The 22,564-nt window shown below is 52.0% G+C and overlaps 2 protein-coding genes across 2 annotated transcripts in view; one reads left to right on the forward strand and one right to left on the reverse strand.

Annotated features, from left to right (window-relative positions):
• Positions 1 to 7,776, forward strand: part of AXDND1 (axonemal dynein light chain domain containing 1) — a 30,507-nt gene extending 22,731 nt beyond the window's left edge. The window contains exons 20-26 of the mRNA XM_064148327.1: positions 521 to 631; positions 1,490 to 1,594; positions 2,329 to 2,460; positions 3,320 to 3,411; positions 4,273 to 4,424; positions 5,071 to 5,149; positions 7,573 to 7,776. Coding sequence (XP_064004397.1) covers positions 521 to 631; positions 1,490 to 1,594; positions 2,329 to 2,460; positions 3,320 to 3,411; positions 4,273 to 4,424; positions 5,071 to 5,099 — 621 coding nt within the window. The 3' untranslated portion in view covers positions 5,100 to 5,149; positions 7,573 to 7,776. The remainder of the gene's footprint in view (positions 1 to 520; positions 632 to 1,489; positions 1,595 to 2,328; positions 2,461 to 3,319; positions 3,412 to 4,272; positions 4,425 to 5,070; positions 5,150 to 7,572) is intronic.
• On the reverse strand, positions 7,579 to 15,991 carry NPHS2 (NPHS2 stomatin family member, podocin). Its single transcript, XM_064148328.1, has 8 exons — positions 15,715 to 15,991; positions 13,599 to 13,702; positions 12,147 to 12,219; positions 11,775 to 11,857; positions 10,469 to 10,672; positions 9,519 to 9,574; positions 8,615 to 8,693; positions 7,579 to 7,953 (listed from the first exon to the last, which is right to left on the reverse strand). The coding sequence occupies exons 1-8, from the start codon at positions 15,989 to 15,991 to the stop codon at positions 7,675 to 7,677; spliced, it is 1,155 nt and encodes a 384-aa protein (XP_064004398.1). The 3' UTR covers positions 7,579 to 7,674.
• Positions 15,992 to 22,564: the final 6,573 nt, after the last annotated feature.

Raw genomic sequence — 22,564 nt, forward strand, 5'->3', positions numbered from 1 at the left:
GCTTGGCTGAGTCTAGTCTGGGTGAATTCATTGTGTGTGTGGGGTCAGGTAACTCCCAAACCATCATGCTTGAGCACAGGGCAAATGGTGTCACTTCAAGCAATGCAAGAAGCTTCTCTGCAGGGATTAAATTCTTGTGTTTCTGTTCTGTGTTACCTTAGCAAGTGAAAAATAACCCTCTGAGATTTACACTCATTTCTCCCCACCTGAGCTGGGACAGTGGCTGGGACAGATGCTCTGCACTGGCCTGGGGAGGAGCTTGTTGAAGGAATTAATCAGGGAGTGATTAGTAAACAAGAGAGGCCATGTCTGGGAGCCTGGAGAAGTATTTCTTCGTTTAACTTTGTAGGGTGAGGGTGGAAAGGTCCAGAAAGATTCCCTGGAACATATAAGGACAGATAGGTGGAAATACTTGGCTGACTGAATGATAACCATAACGAATGCCAACAACTATGTATGTATTTCTGTTTCTTCTGTTCAGTAACTCCTTGAATAATCATTTTCTCTTATGCCTTCTCAGACTGAGTGCTGTAATTGGATCCAGGCATATAGTCTTCTCCTCCCAGAGATCAGAGGCTCTCCAGTCTCTTTTCTGGATTTAGAAAAACTGAGGAACCTCTTTGGATCAGAGGTAAGGATGAGCTGCATTTACTGCTCCACCTTGAACCAATTTGAGTGAAGGTCTGCTTCAAAACTTTTCCTTGAGGAAGTAGCTACAGCTCAATATGAGAGCAGGTTTATCATGGAGACCTGTGTGCACTCCAAGTGGCAGGCAAGAACTATGAGGTGTTATGGCTATAAACTGGTTAAAAAGTCCCAGTGATGCTTTGTGAGGGCATGTCTGAGGCAAAACCAGAGCCTTGGTGGAGCTGGGAGGTTTTAACTTACTGCTAGATTGGCTCCCTGTGGTGTGTGATAGCTTTTGCTGTCCACTGGGATGGACTTCATCTGGAGTCTTGGTGGCTGGTTTGCCCAGGAGGTCAGGCTGAACTTGGAATCATAGAATCAAGCAGGTTGGAAGAGACCTCCAAGCTCATCCAGGCCAACCTAGCACCCAGCCCTGGCCAAGCAACCAGACCATGGCACTAAGTGCCTCAGCCAGGCTTGGCTGCAACACCTCCAGGCACAGTGACTCCACCACCTCCCTGGGCAGCCCATTCCAATGCCAATCACTCTCTCTGCCAGGAACTTCCTCCTAACATCCAGCCTAGACCTCCCCTGGCACAGCTTGAGACTGTGTCCCCTTGTTCTGTTGCTGGGCGCCTGGCAGCAGAGCCCAACCCCACCTGGCTACAGCCTCCCTGCAGATAGCTGCAGATAGCAATGAGCTCTGCCCTGAGCCTCCTCTGCTGCAGGCTGCACCCCCCCAGCTCCCTCAGCCTCTCCTCACAGGGCTGTGCTCCAGGCCCCTCCCCAGTGAGCTTTCCCTGGGTTATTTGGATGGACCAAGGGACTGTGCTACTCACCTGATCTTCATGGTGCCTTGCAGGAATTGCAACTGAAGCTTAAGGACATTTCTTCAACTCGGGAAGAGCTTGAAGCTGAAGATGCCATCACTAGTAGGAAACCCTTATCAGAGGAAGAACCATTAGAGGTGAAGGAAGAACTTGGGTTATAGAGGTGACTGCAGTAGCTGCAACATGCTACTTTCCAGCAGGACCTTTTAAATTGTTGCTTTGATTAAATCCCCTCTCAGTCTTCTCTTCTCCAGACTAAGCAGCCCCGGGCCCCTCAGCCTCTCCTTATAAGCCATGCCCTCCAGTCCCTTCATCATCCTCATATTCCTTTGCTGGACCCTCTCCAGCAGATCCCTGTACCTCTTAAACTGGGGAGCCCAAAACTGAAGGCAGTATTCAAGATGAGGTCTCAGCAGGGCAGAGTAGAGGGGAAGGAGAACCTCCCTTGATCTGCTGGACATAGAACTGTTTCAGTTGGGAAAGACCCCTAAGATTATCACATCCAACTGCCCACCTAAGCCCACAATGTCCACACCTTTCTTAAACACCCCCAGGGATGGTGACTCCACCACCTCCCTGGGCAGCCTGTTCCAATGCCTGACCACTCTTTCAGGAGAGATTTTTTTTCCTAATATCAAATATAAACCTCCCAAACCATCAGAGGGAGGCTTACAGTGGATATGAGGGGGAAAAAAAACCCAGGGCAGTATCCATCATGATTGTTTTCTTTTCACAGCCTGTAATCTGATTTTTCTCATTAAATTGTTCCAGTTAGCCTCAAACCAGCATACTCTTCTTGACTCTACAGCTGCCTTGAGTGCCCCTGGGCTAGAATTACCTCCTGTTTCTTGTTCCCTTTCTCCCTCAGCAGCAGTGGCCAGGTCCTGGTACAGGTTATCAGACTGAGGACAATGAAGCTACTGCAGACATGATCAGATACATAGGACACGACTCCAACATCCACCTGAAGTCTCTGAAGTCAGACCTGGTGTCAGTGACAGGGGTATGTGTCTCTACCACACCAATGGTTCCTGCCCCTTGGCAGAGATTTGCAGCTGGGTTTTGGCTGTCTTCTCAAGCTCTCTGATGAGGTCCTTGCCAAACCTACTGGGCAATGCGTGGTGTTGGTCTTCTCTCCAGTGCCTCTCTCCTTGAAATTGTAAATAATCCTTGCCCACGATCACCACTGTAATTTGTTCTCCTGAACCATGGCTGCCCAGAGAGGTTGTGGAGTCTCCTTCCCTGGAGACTTTCAAGGCCTGTCTGGATGTGTTCCTGTGTGATCTGTGCTAGATTGTGTGCTCCTGCTCTGGCAGGGGGCTTGGACTCAATGATCTCCTTGGGTCCCTTCCAACCCCTCACATCCTGTGATGCTGTGTGTGATCCCAGAAACCACAGTCCCCAGGAGGAGCTCCCAACCACCCTTCCACCTCCTTTCCACCCTTCTACCTTATCCCAGACTTTGCCTTGCGTGCAAGGTGAGTTTGGAGGATCGGCCAGGGGGGTTAGGAAGCAGAAGGATCAGTTACCCAGAAAGCAGGGCTGGGAGAAAAGGCACAGGTGCCCAAAGGCACTCACCCACTGGTATCTAGGGTTATGTTCTTGGGTTTATCCATCTCAGCAAGCCTGTGAGTGCAGCAGACATCAGCATTGTTTCCTTTCCACAGCCTGGCATCTAATTCCTCTCACTGAAATACCCCAGCTAGGCTCAAACTCCACACAGGTTCTGCTGGTACTCTGCTGCTGTCTGTGTTGCAGCTGTGCACCGAGCCAGCAGCACCAAACCGCGCACAGGCTGCAGATGAGATGTGGCAGTGCTTGTCGCACAGTCAGTCACAAAAGGCTTTGCTCTTCCCAACCAGAGAGAGATGACTGCCACCAAGGCATCGACTCCCTCTTCTCAGAAAGGATTTGAAGCCCTTGCAGTGCTGGAACATCTGCAGGTGCAGCTCCTGTGAGTACTGGTCCTGTGTGGGAGGCGAGGGTGGGACAGTTTCATCCCAGGCGTTCATCCTGTTCTCTCTCTGCTAAAGTTCTGCTTCGTTCCTATCTGTTGATCTAATTTGGGGTTTGCTTCTGTTCTGATTGTCTTGGGCCATTGACTGTGATTTGTGTTAGCTGAAGGCATGGCCCATGTCAGCTGTCCTTCACCTGTGTATAGATATTCCACTTTGTGTGCTCATGAGCTGCATTGCAGGGGTACTCGTGGTGGTTTTCCACAAGTCTTCTTAATGCTTCAGGACCTGTTAGCACTTGCAGGGTGCCATGTGAATGCAGCTGAGCACTTCCAGGGCCTGCTAGTGCCCAGGAGCTTGGTAGCTACAGCCATGTAGCATGCTTAAAGTATAGAGAACCCAAGGAAGGGACACTCATGTGTCTCTGCAGAATCACATCAAGGTTTATGTCTGGAGATTGCTTCCTCCATGCTTAGGCAGGCTCAGGTGCTCTGATTTATATTTCCTCTTGCTTTTTTCATCTGTGAGCTTGCATCATCCAGGGTAAGTCTATCTCATCAGCCTTGCTAACAGAATTGACTGTGCTCTTACTTAACCTCACAGGATGAAGATCAGCCTCTCACCCTTTGCTAGCAAGCTGTGAGTTGGGAAAATAATGCAATTTGGAGGGTGTTTATGTCGATGTGCAGTGAAGGCCTTCAGAGATCTTTTACCAAGGCCCTTCTCTGAAACCAGAAATGCTTTTTATAGGATCAGTCAATCCCACTGAACACTTTGGCTTCCAAATCTTTCTTTTAGGTATCCTGCCAGCAGCTGCTTAGACTTCAGACTTCAGCACTACCTTTGCTTCTGTGTTCCAGGGAAACGGAGATCCGCGCCCAGAAAGCGGAGGAGAGATCTGAAGGTCTTGAAGAGAAGCTGGAAGAAGCTCTGCAGAGAATCAAAGACCTAGAGAGTGAGCTGGAGAAGGAGGGGAGAGTCACCCCACAGGCAGCACAAAAAGAAGAGCAAGGTCAGGAGTACAACATTCTGAACCCTCTCCCAGCTTCAGAGAGGGAAGCAATCTTTGAGGATACCTGATTCATCCCCAGGGTTTTGTCAAAGCTCTTTGTCAGAGACCACGAAAGGAAGCTTTTCATGTGATTCAAGATCAGGGCAGAAAGAACTGCTGAAGGTGGTCTGGTTTGGAGAGCAGTTAATTCTGTCTGACACAGAGCACAGTGTCTGTGCCTCGCAGATCAGTGTGATTAACTCCCTTGTGAGTGAGTGAGTGGTCCCTGTTAGACAAGGATCAGATTTTGAGGTAGAAACTGAGGCATGTTCCATGTCCTTTCACTCTCAGAGGCTACAGGCCTTCTCTTCATGGCACAGGGCACTCTTCTTGTCTCCAGGAGCTACTTGAATGCTGCTGACCTATTGATCTTGCCCATTTGGTGTGCCACTGGGTACCTTTGGTTGCATGTATGCTGTGGCTGAAAGCATTTTCTCATGTCCTCTCTCACCTGCACCCGAGCGAGTACAGGATGTGGAGATGGAGAAAGAATGAGGATGAAACCTTTTTTACCCTTAGTCTTTCAGTGCCTCCTGTCTGCCTTCACATCAGAGCTACTCTGCAGGCTCTTTATTGGCTCTGGCTTATTTTGTTTTATTTCTTTCAGAAAAATATCTCCAAAAAAGAGTCTCATAAGTTGGGTCCTGCTCAAGTCCCAAAGCTTCTACCTCGAACCAGTCCAAGAGGTCCAGAAAAAGATAATATTAAAGAACAGCTGTGCCTGAGTATTTTCTTGTGTATCCTTCCATAGCAGTATCTTGCCACCAACCTGCTGCCTTACTCCTCATCCACTACCCCAACACCTGTGAGCCATGTCAGCATCTATGCTCTTCTTCTGGATGGCTCTACCTCTTCCACATCTATCTTACTTGTCCTCCACCTTCTCACACAGCTTCAATCTTTTACCTTTATGACACTGTTGCTACCTCTACCTCAACTTTTTCCTACCTGCATCTCTTCTGTCCATGCATATTCCTTCTCCCCTTGCCTTGGTCTTGCTTCCTGTTGTTTATCAAGAATGTGTATCAGGAGCAGTGTGGGCAGCAGGACAAGGGAGGTTCTTCTGCCCCTGTGCTCAGCACTGCTCAGGCCACACCTGGAGTGCTGTGTCCAGTTCTGGGCTCCTCAGTTCAAGAGAGATGTTGAGATGCTGGAAGGTGTCCAGAGAAGGGCAGCAAGGCTGGGGAGGGGCCTGGAGCACAGCCCTCTGAGGAGAGGCTGAGGGAGCTGGGGGTGTGCAGCCTGCAGCAGAGGAGGCTCAGGGCAGAGCTCATTGCTGTCTGCAGCTACCTGAAGGGAGGCTGTAACCAGGTGGGGTTGGGCTCTGCTGACAGGCAAGCAGCAACAGAAGAAGGGCACACAGTCTCAAGTTGTGCCAGGGGAGGTCTAGACTGGATGTTAGGAGGAAGTTGTTGTCAGAGAGAGTGATTGGCATTGGAATGGGCTGCCCAGGGAGGTGGTGGAGTTGCTGTGCCTGGAGGTGTTGCAGCCAAGCCTGGCTGAGGCACTTAGTGCCATGGTCTGGTTGGTTGGCCAGGGCTGGGTGCTAGGTTGGGCTGGATGAGCTTGGAGGTCTCTACCAACCTGGTTGGTTCTGTGACCATCAGAGAACAGCAGGTTGGAAGGGACCTCAAGGCCCAAACTTTCTTGGCAAAACCATGGTCTAGACAAGATGGCCCAGCCCCTGCCCAGCCAAATCTTTAGTGTCCAGTGCTGGGGAAAAATCTTTGCTGGGGAACATCTCTGCCAAGGATTGGAGTATCCCTAGGTGCAAATGGCCACTTCAAATATCTTTTGGCAGGACAGAGGCAGAGGGGTTTGGAGGATTACAGGAGTTTTGGGCACCTTTTCTTTCTCTGTGTGTGGTGGTTACCAAGGCAGCTGCAGCAGAAGCATTACTGCTCCCAAAGCTCTCAGCTGGCTCTTCCCCAGAGGTACTGGTTTCCTCCCTGCCAGCCCGGTGAGAGTTAGTTGAACAGATCACCTCTAAAGCGTTTAGAGATGCCCACGAACCCAGACCTTGTCCTGCCTCCCCACCCAGTGGAAGGCAGCAGCAGCACAGCCTGCCTGTCCTCTGCACAGGCACTGTGCCAGGCCTTAGAGGCTGCCCTTTCCTCCCGGCTTAGAACTAGGGCTGGGCACCTTGGTTGCCAGAGTATGTATGTGTGTGCCCATGGCTGGCAGCTGAAATCCTGCCTCTGCCCTGGGACCCAGCTCTTTCCTTCCCTGCAGAGCCCCCAGGCTGGCAGCACTGGCCAACCTGCCCAAGTTCCCCCCACCCATTGTTTGGCACCCACTTTTTGCTGCCCACCTGTCCAGCTTGGGGATATGAGGCATGTAAGTACGTTGGGGTTGGTTTGTCTTTCCTGCAGGGATGGGGCAGAATGGGAGGGAGGTTCTCCTCCCCCTCTACTCTGCCCTAGTGAGAGCACATCTGGAGTATTGTGTCCAGTTCTGTGCTCTCCAGTTCAAGAGGGACAGAGAAATGCTGGAGAGTCCAGTGGGTGCTTGTGAGCATGATTAAGGGACTGGAACATGTCTTAGAGGAAAGGCTGAGAGACCTGGGGCTGTTCAACCCAGAGAAGAGAAGCCTGGGAGGAGATCTGAGTGGTTATAGATATCTGAAGGGTAGGCAGGTGGCAAGAAGGGGCCAGTCCCTTATCAGTGGTGCCCTGTGACAGGACAAGGGGCAGTGACCAGTAACTGGAACACAGGAAGTTCCACCTCAACATGAGGTAAAACTTCTCTACTCATCAGGCTGATGGAGCACTGAAGCAGGCTGCCCAGACAGGTTTTGGAGTTTCCTTCTCTGGAGACTTCCAAGACCCACCTGGGTGCGCTCCTGTGTGGCCTGCCCTAGGTGGTGCTGTTTTGGCAGGGAGGTTGGAGTAGATGATATCTAGAGGTCTCTTCCAGTCCTTAACATTCTGTGGTTCTATGATAGACCAGACCTAGGGCCAAGCCCTGGGGGTGCATCTGGCCCTGTGCAAGGGAAGGATCAACATCCTTCACCCCTCTGCTCACCTGCCACCTGTATTGTGCTCCATCTTTGTCCCTTTCCAAAGCAAGCAGAGGCTTTTTTCCATGCAGAATCCACTTTATATTACAGGCCTGGACCTCCTCTCCTGCCTCCAGATCAGGACCTGCCTTCTTGCTCCTCTCTGAGCAGAGCTGGCCAGGAGTAGTTTGGCAACCATTTCTGGGACAGCTCTCAGAGCATGGGTGAGTCCTTCTTGTCTTTGGGGGTTTCTGGGGGCTTTGTGGTATCCGTGAGGAGGCTGCTCACTGTTGGAGCACTGTGGGTGGCTGGAGGGATGAGGTTCATGGCATCCAAAGGCAAGGGCAGGATGAAGGCAGCAGGTTTCTCCGCAGTGAGGGAGTGCAGAGCATGGAGGTAGCGGAGCTGAGCAGCAGCAGGGGCACTGGACAGGATCTCGGCTGCCATCCGCAGGGACTCGGAAGCAGCCTTTTCCCCCTCGGCAGCAATAACCTGCCAAGCAGAGGAGCACAGAAGATTTCTGTGAGACTAGGGGGGCACAGGCTGGGAGGCTGGCACCATGAAATTCCCAGGGCTGGTGTGATTGTAACGTTCCTGCTCTCTGAAAACCGTACCATGTGCCAGGCTGCTCCATGCTCCCAGAAGTTTGGGACTTCATATCTAACTTTACCAGAGCCATCAGGGCTCACCATTGGGCATGGCCTTGCTGCAAAACCCTGGGAGAGGGCAGCTCTAGGCTGGGTTTGTAGAGGGTGCTGGACACCAAACCTTTGAGACGCTCAGTGCAATGCATAGAGAGCAGCCTGGACTGAGCAAGGCGCAGTGCCCGTGACAGTGGTGACAGCCCTGTCCTGGCCTCTTAGAGGAGAGTGAAACGCTGAGGAAGAGATCCACATGGTGATCACTGTGGGTCCAGGGATGAGCCCAAACCTCTTTGGTGTGTCCTTCTGTCCTTCACACAGACCACAGAGCAGATCTGTCTCTCTGCTGGGCTGACCCAGACTCTTGCCGCAGCTCCCTTCGCTATACACAACTCTTGAAACCTCTCTTCCCAGAGCTGTCTCAGGGAGCTGAAGCCAGGGAGTGGGAAAGGGAGGAAGGATGCTTTGGAAGGAGGTGAGAAGTACTCAGAGCTGGCACACTCTGCACATACCCGCACTTTGGCCTGTCTCTGGGCCTCTGCTTCTGCGGCCAGGGACTGCCGCACCTCAGCGGGCAGCTGAACGTTGTTGCTGCGGTGGTAAAGCACAGGCATTAGCTGGGCTCCAGGCTGCCCTGGCAGCACTGGGTGGTCAGGCTGAGGGTTGGACTGGGCTCATCAGTCACCCTGGCAGCACTGGGTGGTCAGGCTGAGGGTTGGACTGGGCTCATCAGTCAGTCTCTGCACAGCAGTTAACTGAGGTTTGGGGCTTTTCTGTTCCTGGGTGTTGCTTTTCTGTGTGTCTTAATTCAACCTTCTACCTTCGTTCCCATCCTTCTTTCCCACACTGGTTGTGTAGTGACCAGGCTTGCATGATCAGTAGGCAGCAGAGAGACCTCTAAGGCTTTAAGTCTAAGCTCACTTTGTGAGACAGCAGAGAACTCTCTGCAGCTGCTTTCAGGACAGGCACAGGAACTTCCTTCTGTTCATAGATTTACTTATTGACTGCTTGGATCTCTCCTCTATGGAATTCTATGTGGTGAGCAAGTCCAGCCTTTCTGCATGGGTTCCTGAGTGATGAGCCCATCCCTACCAGTGATAGGAGCTTGGGTCATTAGAGTGGGATGCAGGATTCAGTGCCTGCTGCTCCTGTTGGGCTACCAGAATTGGGTGCAAACTCTGCTTGCAGCAGCAAAATGCTGCAAAGATCCCAACTGAGGATCCCATCCTGGCTGTCAGTGCAGGACCAAGTATGTGAATGTTTTGGCAGAGAGGCTGAAAGGGGCAGGGAGAAGAGGAACGCAAGGGGAATAGCTGGAGGAAGAAGGGATCCAGAGGCGAAGCAGGAAGAGGAGCAGGCAGCAGTGAGCAGGGCAAAAGGGCCAGGAAAGTCCTCTCAACCAGCACTCCTACCTACATTTCTGTTCTCTCCACTTTGATCCCCCAGCAGCCTGTGACCGCGTCCAGAGCCACCTGTGAAGAGGAATGCTTTTAGAACAAGGGCACAGCACCAGCAGCACTGGCCATGGCCCTCGCAGGGACTGAGACAGGTTGATGCTTGGACTCTCTGACCTCAGAGGTTGTTTCCAACTTCATTCTATGTTTCTATAAGGAAAAATTCCGAGGGTGCTGGAGCCACTGGGCCAGGCTACCCGGAGAGGTCGAGGAGTCATCCTCTCTAGAGAGTGTACAAACCTGTCTGGACATATTCCTGTGCAGCCTGTTCTAGGTGACCCTGCTCCAGGTTGGCCTAGCTGATTTCTGGAGGTCCCTTCCACCCCCTGACAATCTGAATGCTGTGACATCCAAAGCAGCTGACTGCAGGCTTTTGTCTGCTGTTGTGTGAGGCCCCTCAGAAATACTGCTCCACTCACTTGCGGTTTGTGTTGTTGCCAGGAGCTTAGCATGATTTAACCAACCTCTACTGCTTCAAGTGTGGGACCAGTTGAGTTCCAGAGGAAACATTCCATTCCTGACCAGTATCATCATGCATGTGAGTTCTGTGGAGAGAACTGCTGCTGGACATCCCACATACACTGGCTTTGTGGAATGCCCCTCAGGCTGCAGAATCTCCTCCCTGGGCTAAGTACTGAAAAGCAGCGATAAAGCTGGACTGAGTGGTTCCTTCATGCCCCTCACACCATCCTCTCTGCCACCTGCGAGGCCCACGCTGTGTGTGTTTCCTCTACAGTGACCAGAGTCAAAAGATACAGAAGAGAAACCTCCCATCTGTGTGCACAGGAGATGTGTGGCTGCTGTGCCCTTCTGCGAGCCAGCCTCGGTGATTCTGAGGGACTGATTGCCTGGGTTTCGGTGTGAAGCCTCACTTTGCCCCTTGCTCTGCTCTCTGCTGCCCTGTGGAAGCACCTTTATCTCCTGGCTGATGGTCTTCCTGTCCAAGAGAAGTTCAGAGAAGGCTCGATGCGCCAGGAGACGCTTCGTGGTGGTCTGCACCAGCAGCTGGATGGCACTGGAGATGCTGGTCAGGGTGGTGAGGAGCAGAGAGGCATTCTCCAGCCGGTAGTAGCAGACAGCATCGATCTCCAGGGTAACCATGTCTTTGGTCACTACCTGAGTAGAAGACATTATGGGAGATGGAGCTGGTTCTGACATACCTAAGTCATAGAATCAACCAGGTAGGAAGAGAGCTCCAAGCTCAGCCAGGCCAACCTAGCACCCAGCCCTGGCCAATCAACCAGACCATGGCACGAAGTGCCTCAGCCAGGCTTGGCTTCAACACCTCCAGGGATGGTGACTCCAGCACCTCCCTGGGCAGCCCATTCCAATGCCAATCACTCTCTCTGGCAAGAACTTCCTCCTAACATCCAGCCTAGACCTGCCCTGGCACAGCTTGAGACTGTGTCCCCTTCTTCTGTTGCTGCTTGCCTGGCAGAAGAGACCAACCACAATTAAGAGAATGGTGAGGACTATCCTGGATGGTTTTGTCTTTGCTGTTCCCACCTCTGCCATTGGCTACCTCTGGATCTTGGTTCCCCAAGCAGCATCTTTGTGTCTGTGTCTTCTGTACAGCTCTTGAGAAGGGGACTTTGGGGTAAGTAGCCATCCTGTTCCAAGAGGCTAGGCTGTGATCTGAGCTGTGTGCTCACTCACAGTATCTCCAGGAGGAAACCTGATGTACACCGTGGAGATGCCACCAGACAAGGACAGTCCTGCTGGCTGCACAGTAACACAGACAACATTCCCCTGAAGGAGAGAAGGGGCTGTGGCTAGGGAGGTTTATGGGCCCAAAGTTTAGAAACAAGTGTTAAGCCCTTCCTTCTGCCCCTTCTCCCAAGTTTGTACAGGAGTACAGTGCCACACTTAGGTTGCTTTCAGATCTTACTTTAAGCTCCTGTTTCTGCTGGTTCTCATTATGGTGGCTAATAAACCCCCCCACGGTCCAGTATCTCTGGCCCCTCCCCTCCCCACTGCTGTGTGTTACCACTGACTCGAGTCAAACCAAAGGAGAGTAAAAGCACCAATAGGGGAAAAAAAGGAGAAAATTGACCATGATGATTTTTTCCCTCCCTGTCTTCCATTTTTTGAGGTGTTAGGGCTACTTTGAGATGTCTCTTTCAAACTTTTCTGTGCAGGGCTGAAGGCAGGAAGAATAAGGAAGATTTCAGTGCAAAGAGATCCAGAAGTGAACCTAGAGATGAGGTGTCAGCCGTACCTGATGGAAGGGGATCTCTAAGGTTTTCAGGCGGAGGTCTACCTTGTGATATGTGTCCAGGCAGGGGAGGAAAAACAAAAGACCTATGGGAGGAACAGAAAGGCAACTGGTGATCATCAGAACCACACAAATTGCCTTTCCTGCTTGGGAGGGTTTGGCATGCAGGGGACTACGAAGGCACAGGCTCAAATTCTGAGGCTACTGCTGTGTTGGGGCAAGCCATTAGAAGGTACCAGCCCTTAAGAGCAAGAGGCCAAAGACATCCCATCCCCTGGCCAACCAGACCTGCCTCAAGGGCAACCAGCACGTGAGCTTTGGTAGAGCAGGAAGAAGAGGAGTGGTGTGGCTGAGGGGAGCTTGGTACCACCTTACCAGGCCCTCTGGCTCTGCCAGGAAGGAGATGTCCAAGCCGGAAAACGATGGCTCTCTCGTACTCCCGCACCACCTGCAGAGGGAAACGAAAGCTAGGCTGGAGGGGAGGGTGTGGGACTGGGGAAAGGGGCTTCACACCTCACTGCAGAGTCACCACAGCTGCTGGAGTCACATGTCACCACCAAGTCCCTTTACACTTAGGTCCATTACCATGTTCTCCCTGGACAAGTGGAGAAGCTGGCCCAGAACTGCTGGCGAGCCTTATGCCTGGGTAGCATTTGGGCAGCCCTGTGGCAGCCTGAGATTTGGTGGGTAGCTTGTGTAAGAGCTGCCCAGGGTTTCCTAGCACGAGGCCAGCGTTTGGCTTCCTTACAGCTTGCCCAGACTTCAACACTGAGTTAAATTTTGGTTGCCCCCCTCCAGCAGAACCGTGTGTGCACACTCACAGGGGCAAAATCTGAGCTGTGCTACTGCCAAGATTGTGAAGGACAGGATGCATGTGAAATGCCCTGGGAATCAAAAGCTGCCTCCTTGGAGCCGTGCTATAAAGCTGAGAAAAGAGGAGGAGGAGGGGAGGGGAAGTTGATATCAACTAACAGATCAATCTCTATTAAGATCTGCATCCAGTTCTGGAGTACCAATTCCAAGAGGGATGTGGAGGTGCTGGAGAGTGTCCAGAGCAGGGCCAGGAGGATGCTCAGAGGCTGCAGCAGCTCTGCTGTGAGCACAGACTGAGGGAATTTGGGCTGTGCAGGATGCAGAAGAGAAGGCTCCCAGGTGACCTTCCTGTGGCCTTCCAGGATCTGAAGGGGACCTACAAAAAGGCTGGGGAGGGACTTTTTAGGCTGTCAGGTAGTGCCAGGACTGGGGGGAATGGAGCAAAGCTGGAGGTGGGGAGAGTCAGAGTGGAGGTGAAGAGGAAGTTGTTGAGCATGAGAGTGGTGAGAGGCTGGAATGGGTTGCCCAGGGAGGTGGTTGAGGCCAGGCTGGCTGAGGCTGTGGCCAGGCTGCTCTAGGGTAAGGTGTCCCTGGGCATGGCAGGGGGCTTAAAACTGTCTGCTCCTTGTGGCCCCTTCCAACCCTGACTGATTCTATGGAGTTGGTTTTTAATTCAGATTTTTATCTTGTCTTTTCATTGCAGCCACCTCTGGGCTGGGTAGACTGCAGATGGTGTTTGAAAGTGAACAGACCTGCAATCTGTTTTTCAAAAGGGGTGACCTAAGCCCTTGCCTTGCTGCTGCTGCAGCAGGAGTATCTGGTAGGCTGTGGTTGGACTCCTCTGTGGCAGTAACATGTCGTAAGGAAAACTAATGAGGAGTTGAAGATGTGTAAGTAGAGCCATGGGCCAAAAAAAGCTTTATGCTTGTGTGTGACATGTGTGGAATGAGTGGGCTGTGCACATCCACATCAGACACCAAATCTAAACCCAGGGAGGCCTTGTGCCTTTCTCACCTTCATGCAGAACCAGATGGAAATGGGGAAGGTCATTATCACAAACAGGAAAGACAAGATGGTCAGGAGCCACTCACAGATGCCCAGGCCTGGAGACTTTAGACCTAGGGAGAATCACAGAATAAACAAAGTTGGAAGAGACCTCCAAGCTCATCCAGTCCAACCTAGCTCCCAGCCCTGTCCAATCAACCAGACCATGGCACTAAGTGCCCCAGCCAGAAATCCAACATGACTGTGTTAGAAGGGGACTGCTCCCGAAACACTGATGCCTTGACAAATGCCTACACAGATTAGTCTCAGGGTTGTCCTTTGTCTAGAGTTGGTTTAGATGAACCAGCATCTGAAGGGGGCTTACAGGAGGGCTGAGGAGGGACTATTGACAAGGTCTTGTAATGACAGGTCAAGAGGTAATGGGTTTAAACTGTAAGAGGAGAGATTTAGACTGGATGTTAACAGGAAGTTCTTCACAGTGAGGGTGGTGAGACACTGGCACAGGTTGCCCAGGGAGGCTGTGGCTGCTCCCTCTCTGGAGGTGTTCAAGGCCAGGTTGGGTGAGGCCTTGAGCAACCTGCTCTAGTGGGAGGTGTCCCTGCCTACAGCAGGGATTGGAGCTGGATGGTCCTTGAGGTCCCTTCCAACCTAGACCATTCTATGATTTGTCTCCCTGGGGAGGTGTGTTAAAGAACATTCCCTGTCCCAGGTGGCCAGGGCCTGCCAAGACAGACTGGTATTTGTCTCTGCTTTCCTGTCAGAAACTGATCCATGCTTTGCTTGGCAAGAAGACAGCCTTCACTGCGACCTGTGGCTGCCAAGTAAGTCTTAGAATGGGAAACCTATTGGGTGAGCTGGGCTGGCAGAAGCTTAGAATCACAGAATGATGGCAGAAGCTTGTCTGGAAGGACTAGCTAGTGGTAAGGAGAAAGCTTAGAGACAAGAGTCAGCTTTCACCATGCACAACCTCAAGTGCCTTTCTCTACCAGAGTACCTTATGTCTGTTTGGAATAAGGCTTTATTGCATCCCATTTATCTAACATAGTGGGACCAAGCCACTGATGCCACTGACATCTCCCTGTGCTCTACAGCATTGACATCAACGTGCTGGAGGCTGAGCAAGGTGTCAGACTCAGAGGAGTGCTACCTTCTACATTTCCCCAAAGTCAGCATGGGTCCTCTTGCTCTGGGTGCCCTCAGTTGTTCTTCTGCCTGAGGGAAAATCCACAGGCATGGCCAGAAAATTGATAGATGACTTCTGGGTGTACCTTGGTCCAGAGGCTGGACCACATCTCCCTATGGTGAAGTTAGCATTCCTGCATCCCTTCCGCTTTGGATCTCTTTTAGCCCTTCCATCCCTGTGCCTTTGCCTTTGGAGCTCTAGGCAAAGCTACCAGGTCCTGGGGGAGGTTCAGATCCCATGAGCAAGTAAGAACTAGAACTCCCCAGCACCACTCGCTAGCTGGGATTCCTGTGATGAAGGCAGAACAGACATCCATGAAAAACTTAGTTCCCAGAGAAAGAGGAGCAAGTCTGAGCTGTTGTGTCACTCTAGGGGCTGCAGAGCTGCTGGCAGTGGAGCAGTGATGCTGGCTTCTCTAAGGCACATCTGCTATGTCTGTGGTGATGCTGGGTCCAAAGAGGCCCAACCATCTTGCCAAAAGATGCCTGGTGCTCCATCCTATCCTGACAGGCTGAGGAGCTGCCTAACAAACACATGACCTGGAGAGAAGCTGCTCTTGTAGGTTATTTGGAAGAGGAGCTGCGAGTGTGCTCCTTAAGTGCAGTTCTTCTCTGCAGTGCAGTCCGTTGGGCTAGGGCCTGGCATCAAGGCTGATCCCCTCCACCTAAAAAGAGGTAAGTGAGAAATAGAAGAGAATAGAGGTGGAATAGAACTGGGGAGCAGCATCTGCAGCACGAAGGAGGCTGTCAGTGCAACTGCTCGTTGCAAAGTCCATTGCTGTGCTAGGCAGTGCTGATCAATCCTGGGCTGACTGCAGGAGTTGCCTGGAGGCTCCTGTCCTGTCTCTGCAAGGTGGCTGTGACAACACTCACCTGGCAGACAGTAGAGCCATACTGTGACCCACCCATAGCTGTCTGGCCCCTTCCTTTCCACAGGCCATACCTTCCTCTTGCCGCTCGCTGTCCAGCAGTGCCATCGCCTCCATCTCCTCCTCGGACACCACATCGTCCACGTCCACCACTGTGGATGTGTGCACCCTGCCGTCGGCCCCTGACGTGCTCTTGAGCTCCTTTGCTTTCTCCTGCTTCGGGTCTCCCTTTCCCTTGCTGGCTTCTCTGCTGCTCTCCCTCTTCTCCCGTTTGCCCTGTGTAGTGGGGGACTCTCTGTGCCTCCTGTGAGACTCCCTGGAAGTGCTCCGAGACCTCTTATCCATCCTCATCTGTGCCCAGGAGCTTGCAGCTGCCTGTGGGCGCAGGCGGAGTTCGTGCTTGCATTTATCGTGGCAGACAAGGGAGGAGAGAAGGGGAGGTGCTGTATTAAGGAGGCTTCTTTCCAGTTTTTCACAGGCTTGGCAGGCAGAATGGGCAGCAGAGTCAGCAAGCTGTTTCCCAGCTGCTCTGCTCTCATCTCTCACTGCTGTGGAGATGGCAAAGAAGGTTGGATTTGGACAAGGTGCACTCAGGGGGGCTTTCAGTTTGTATCTCCCTGCCTTTGGCCATTTAGTAGATGCTTTCTGCACAGCTGTTGAAAAGCAATCTAGATGTATCATCAAATAAATGAGTCAGGGTTGGAAGAGGCCACAAGGATCATCTAGTTCCAACCCCCCTGCCATGGGCAGAGACGCCCTACCCTAGATCAGGCTGGCCAGAGCCATGTAGCTGTTAGATGTGTGTCTCCAAAGCCTTCCCAGCATGAGAGTGGCCCAGAGCAACGAACACTAGGTTGAAAAACCCTTACTGGTGAGACCAGTGAAGAGGGTGTCTGTGGAGAGCAGCTGGGTGAGGAGCACTTCTGCTCTCTAGAAACCTTCTGGCTGGCAGAGTGGTGGGATACTGGCAGCAAACTCTCTCTCAGGTCACCTTGGGTTTGATGGATGGGAGGAAATTGGCTGGTCTCAGCTCAGCCATGACCTTTCCTGTGGCAGTACAAAGCATGGAGGGCACTGCAGGGCTGCAAGTGTGGAAAGATGTCTTCTAAATTGCCAAAAGAGTTTGTGCCTTGATACCTCTGTGGTTTTCCATGTTAGCAGCATGGCAGAACAGACAGAGGAGCTTTGTCTTTTGATGGCACACAGGCTCGGGTGGCATCTGCAGAAAACCCAACAAGAGACATTTGTAAAGTGTTTTGAAGTCACCAACTGTATTAAAGAAGCCCCCACCTGGATGGAAATCGTGCTACAGCAAGACAATGCTGGAAGGTACAGTGGTGACTCCTTTGTCAAAGGGCTAGTGCTGAGCTCAGGGTGCCCAGTCTCTGGTGTGGAGGAGTGAGTGGAGGGATCTGGGAAGCTGGCTGGGGAGGTGCTGCTCTTGTTTGTTCCCAGATTCCTCTTTTATTGGAGACTTGTGGCCCACACAGAGTCAGGATATTGCAGGCAGGGAGGAGAGGAGCACTAGCTCCTTGCTTTCTCTTCCCTGACATGCTGGGTGCCTTGTCAGCAGGTCCCTGGGGAGGAGGAGAGGAGTTGGGTGGAAATGGAGTGTAGTGAAGGAATTCATATGGTGACTGTGTTGACTTTGGAAGTGCTCCAGGGACCTTTTTCATTGTGTGGGTACCACTTGTCCAGTGTGGGGCAGGGGGAGGTGGTCTCTAGCTGTGGAGAGGGCAGGGGAAGTTTTAACCACAGCAGCGAGCAGTGGCTCAGGTCTGGTTTTAGCTGGGTGGTGTGGCCACAACTGGCAAACCTCTCCACCTGATCCACCTTGGAGCTGGTGACAGACATGCTCAAAGCTGCCAAAGTCTGGGTTTGTGAGAAAAGGACTTTTATGCTCAAGGATAAGGTTTTGCTTGCAGAAATTGTTTGGAACCTGGTAGTGGGATGAAGTGATGCTCCGAAACAAGGATGTGCAGGAGGCACCCCCAGAGCTGTAGATCACTTGTATCAGAGGTTTTTCCTCTTCTCACATAGCTCTGTTCAATCTCCCAAGTTTGGTGTTTCTTCCCATGGTTTCACCTGCCTTTTAACTTTTTCTTGCTCTCACTTTCCAGTTATTTTGGTACATTTTGCATTCTGTGCTTGATTTAGAAACTGAGTTTTTGTTGGGTATCCTGCAGCAGGTAACCGTTGATTGTCATCTGGAGAAGAGAAGACTGAGAGGGGATTTGATAAATGCCTATAAACATCTGAGGCTGGGGGTCAGGAGGGGGGGTACAGGCTCTGCTCACTGCTCCCTGGGATAGGACAAGGAGCAATGGGTGCAAGTTGCAGCACAGAAGGTTCCAGCTCAACACAAGGGGGAACTTCTGTCCTGTAAGGGTCCCAGAGCACTGGCACAGGCTGCCCAGAGAGGCTGTGGAGTCTCCTTCTCTGGAGCCTTTCAAGGGCTGTCTGGGTGTGTTCCTGTGTGACTTGTGCTAGATTGTGTGGCCCTGCTCTGGCAGAGGAGTCGGACACAATGATTTCTTTGGGTCCCTTCCAATTGGCAGAAGAAACCAACCCCCACCTGGCTACAGCCTCCCTTCAGGTAGTTGTAGACAGCAATGAGGTCTGCCCTGAGCCTGTTGATAAGATCCCCTCTCAGCCTTCCCTTAGTACTGGCCTGGTGTATAGCTTTATGTAGTATCCAAGCTGGATGGTCTTCTGGTCTCTTTCTGGCCTTGAGATCCATCAGGCAGATTACCCAGGGTCAGTTGAGCATCACCTTGCTCCCTGATAATAGCAGTTATAAATTCTGCTGTAACTGGAGTTTAATAACCTTGTTTTGAGACTGTGTGGAGCTTCACCTGATGAAGTGTTAAGCAGCTATGTAAGAGAGCTGTGGAATGGTCCTCAGGGAGCTTGATTCCTGTGGTTTCAATTCTGCTCTGTGGTTGGGCTTGGGAAATGTTGAGGTGTTTGTTTTTCTTTAGTAATGTGTTTTTAGAAAGGGATGGAGAAGAGTAGCACAGCAGCTCTGAACTGCCAAACTTCTTTGTAAGGATGTGCTTATGCCCCTCTATTGCTTTTCTTTTGAACATCTTTAGGGCCTTTTTTCCCCAGGAAAATCTTCCTCTTAAGTGTTACTTCCTCTGCCAAGCTCCTCTTGTGGCTGTACACAGCTGCACCATTGGAGCCTGCAGGTAAGGAAAGTCTCCAGGCGTTCTTCCTGCCCTTGGTGCTTTGTGTACTAATGAACTTGGAAGCCTGGGACCATAAGCTGGATCCTGTGTGGCACTTCACAGGACTCACGCTTGGAAGATTTCTGGCAGGCTGCTCTGATCCTTCAGGGAAATCTGAGTTGGGTTTGTTGAAGTTCACAGGCAATTCCTCTAGATCAAACCAAGCCTGCTTGTGGGAAGGGTGAACCAGCAACAGAACGAGGGGACACAGTCTCAAGTTGTGCCAGGGGAGGTCTAGGCTGGATGTTAGGAGGAAGTTCCTGGCAGAGAGAGTGATTGGCATTGGAATGGGCTGCCCAGGGAGGTGGTGGTGGAGTTGCCGTGGCTGTAGGTGTTGAAGCCAAGCCTGGCTGAGGCACTTAGTGCCATTGTCTGGTTGCTTGGCCAGGGCTGGGTGCTAGGTTGGCCTGGCTGAGCTTGGAGGTCTCTTCCAACCTGCTTGATTCTATGTAAGCTGCATTCCTTGGATGTTAATTACCTTGCACTCTTGATACATCATCTGACTGGAAGGACGCAAACCAGCTACACCAGTGACATTTCCCCCTCTGTGCTGACTTAAATACAGACTTCACCTCTAGTCCCTGTCTGTGGCCATCCCTAAAACTTGAGTTAAAATTGTATTCTTAAGCAGAAAAAATGCAGAGGGACTTCCTCTGACTCGGGTCCCCCTCCCCCATTTGTTCTGCGTGGGGTTGCTGAGAGGGGAGCCAGCTGTTAATGCTTTCTGCAGACACAGTGATTTGTGTCCCATAATAACCTGCCACTCTTTCCAGCTTGCTCTGCAGGAGGAGGTGCCCTTTGGCCACGGTGGAGAGCAATTAGCCTTTGATTTAATTCTATTTTAAATTCTGCAGTTGCTGACTTCCCAGTTCTTTGTGGACTTTGACAGATAATGCAATGGCTTCAGTTTGCACCAGGGAAGGCACAGATTGGAGAGCAGGGGGGAGTTCTCTACTGGAACGTGGCCAGGCATTGACAGAGGCTGCCCAAGGAATCAGAGAACAGAATCATAGAATCAACCAGATTGGAAGAGACCTCCAAGCTCATCCAGTCCAACAAGTCTCCAGGGAAGGAGACTCCACAGCCTCTCTGGGCAGCCTGTGCCAGTGCTCTGGGACCCTTACAGGACAGAAGTTCCCCCTTGTGCTGAGCTGGAACCTCCTGTGCTGTAGCTTACACCCATTGCTGCTTGTCCTATCCCAGGGAGCAGTGAGCAGAGCCTGTCCCCCCACTCCTGACCCCCAGCCCTCAGGTGTTTATAAACATTGATTCAATCCCCTCTCAGTCTTCTCTAGACTAAGCAGCCCCAGGTCCCTCAGCCTCTCCTCATAAGGCAGCCCTCAAGTCCCCTCATAATCCTCATAGCTCTCTGCTGGACCCTCTCCAGCAGATCCCTGTCCCTCTTCAACTGGGGAGCCCAAAACTGAAGGCAGTATTCAAGATGAGGTCTGACCAGGGCAGAGTAGAGGGGAAGGAGAACCTCCCTTGATCTGCTGGACACACTCTTCCTAATGCACCCCAGGATCCCATTGGCCTTCTTGACCCCCAGGGCACATTGCTGTGCCAGGGATGTTCTCCACCAGCACTCCCAGGTCCCTCTCCCCAGGGCTGCTCTCCAGCAGTCACCTCCCAGCCTCTACCGGTGCAGTTTGTTATTCCTCCCCAGGCGCAGGACTCTGCACTCGTCCTTGTTAGCAGATGTTGTCATCTGCATGCTTGGGCACTTCCAGTGGGTGCTGCTATTGCTTCCCTAGCCTGAGAAAGAAGTGTGAGGAGAAGGGCTAAGCTGGAGCAGCTGCCAAGGAGAGCTGCCTAGAGCAGCCAAGCTCTGTCTGACTGTGCTGTCATTTTTATCAGGCAGAAGCATTTAATGCCTTCAAAAAGCTGGATCTGAGATCATCTCAGCTGTGGCCAGTATGTATCACCAGTGCTGCACTTACTTCCAGGAGAACACCCTTCTGTGCTGGTGATGTGCTGATTTATTGCTCTTTAATGTAATGGTTGAGGAAAACACCCAGGTCTCACCTTGTGTTGTATGCTCTTTACCTTTAGGAGAGGGAAACTGCATACCTGCCCCTCTCTCCCTCCGTGCACAACCAGTTCTGATCTTGTGTGGGGAGATGGTTTTGGTTTTTAACACCAAGAATGTCCCCCACGCTCTTGGCTCTTGGGAGAAGGCTTCAGTCCATAGAAGTGCTGGTAACCCTCAAAGAGAAATCTCCTTCCTGAAGAAGAGGATGATGCTCTGGTGTGTTGGCAAGTTAGCAGACCACATGTATGAAGCATCAGGAATCCCATGGCACAGGTATGGGATGAGATCCATGATAATCCAGTGAGGGAAAGCCTAGAGCTTGAGGTTGACTCTGCTTTTGTAGCTCTGTGCCTGTGGTGCAGAAGCCTTTTTGGGCTAGAGTTTGTTCATGCAAAGAGAAACACTGAACACAGAGGTGGCCTGGCTCTGAAGGCTGGTGTTCAGCTGGTGCCTAGGCTGCTCTGAAGGCCTTCCAGGGTGACTCTGTTCCCACCTACAAGTGTGCCCAGAGCTCTGCTTCACTTCAAACCACCACCAAAAGCTTGAGAGAGTGTTTAACACTGGCAGTGGAATTCAAGCCCAGCATGAGAGGCTGGACTAGATGATCTTTCAAGTTCTTTTCCAACCCTAACCATTCTATGACTGTTCTGTTTCGACTGTTCAACCTTCGAGGTCGATTTTGGATCAGAAATTGCTAGCAAAAATGCAGGGAGAGAAAGAAAATCTGGGGTTTGTTTGGAACAGATGGTGTGGGAAGCTAATGAAGGTGAACGCAGAGACACGAGGAGCGTGTGGCTTGGGCAGAAGCCTTGTACAGCCCTGCAAGGAGATCCAGACGGTCAGGCTGGAGTGAGAGGGGATCTGCTCCAAGCGTTCGCCATCGAGGGCTGGGGGTGACAGTAAATAGAGTTGCGTGGGCAATGGGCTTCTTATCTATCTGCTGCACAAGTTCCCTTTGGGTTCAGGGAAGCGAAAACTGTGGCTGGAGTGTGCCAAGGAGACCCCCGCGTCCTCCCCTGCGCGGCAGCGGGCGGAGAGGCTGTCCCCACGGCCCCGCTGCTCCGGGGCCGCTCACCGCTAGGTGGCAGCCGAGGCCAGCGCCTGCCGCCCGAGACTTGCCCCCGGGTGTTCGGGGGGGAGGGAGAGATGAAGAGGCGGAGAGGATCCTGCTGCCCGGGCAGCAGCCCCGTGCCCCACCGCGGCTGCCTCCATCGCCACTCCGTGCCCGGCGGGTGGAGGATCCTGTGGTTGCCTGCAGGTGATGGACTTTTGAGTATGGGTGCCAGCATTGCTCAGCATGAACTGTCCCGGAGATTTTGGAATGGGGAGATGCTGTGGAGGTCTTAAAGGGGGAGGTGTGGATGCTGGATCTTACAAGTGTCCAAAAAACGAGCAGGCAAATTCATAGGAGGGAGCCAGCAGTCATCTGCTGTTTGACATCTTTGTCACTGACACGGACAGAGGATTCAGTGCACCCTCAGCAAGCTTGCAGATGGCACCAAGCTGTGTGGCACAGTAGACTTGCTAAAGGGCAGGGATGCCATCCAGAGGGACCTGGACAGGCTGCAGAGATGTGTCAAGGCCAACCTTATGACATCCAACAAGGCCAAGTGTAAGGTCCTGCACCTGAGTGGGTGCAATCCCAAGCACAAATCCAGGGTG

The sequence above is a fragment of the Pogoniulus pusillus genome, chromosome 8 (genome assembly GCF_015220805.1).
Source record: "Pogoniulus pusillus isolate bPogPus1 chromosome 8, bPogPus1.pri, whole genome shotgun sequence".
In the NCBI taxonomy this organism is placed as follows: Eukaryota; Metazoa; Chordata; class Aves; order Piciformes; family Lybiidae; genus Pogoniulus; species Pogoniulus pusillus.

Bases quoted from the DNA above. Each gene is read 5' to 3' on its own strand.
- NPHS2 (XM_064148328.1), bottom strand. From the start codon at position 15,991: ATGAGGATGGATAAGAGGTCTCGGAGCACTTCCAGGGAGTCTCACAGG. The intron at 11,858-12,146 runs GTAAGGTGGTAC...TTCCTCCCATAG, and splicing joins TGGCAGAGCCAGAGGGCCTG to GTCTTTTGTTTTTCCTCCCC. The intron at 10,673-11,774 runs GTACGGCTGACA...TCTTCTACTCAG, and splicing joins TAGAGATCCCCTTCCATCAG to GTAGTGACCAAAGACATGGT.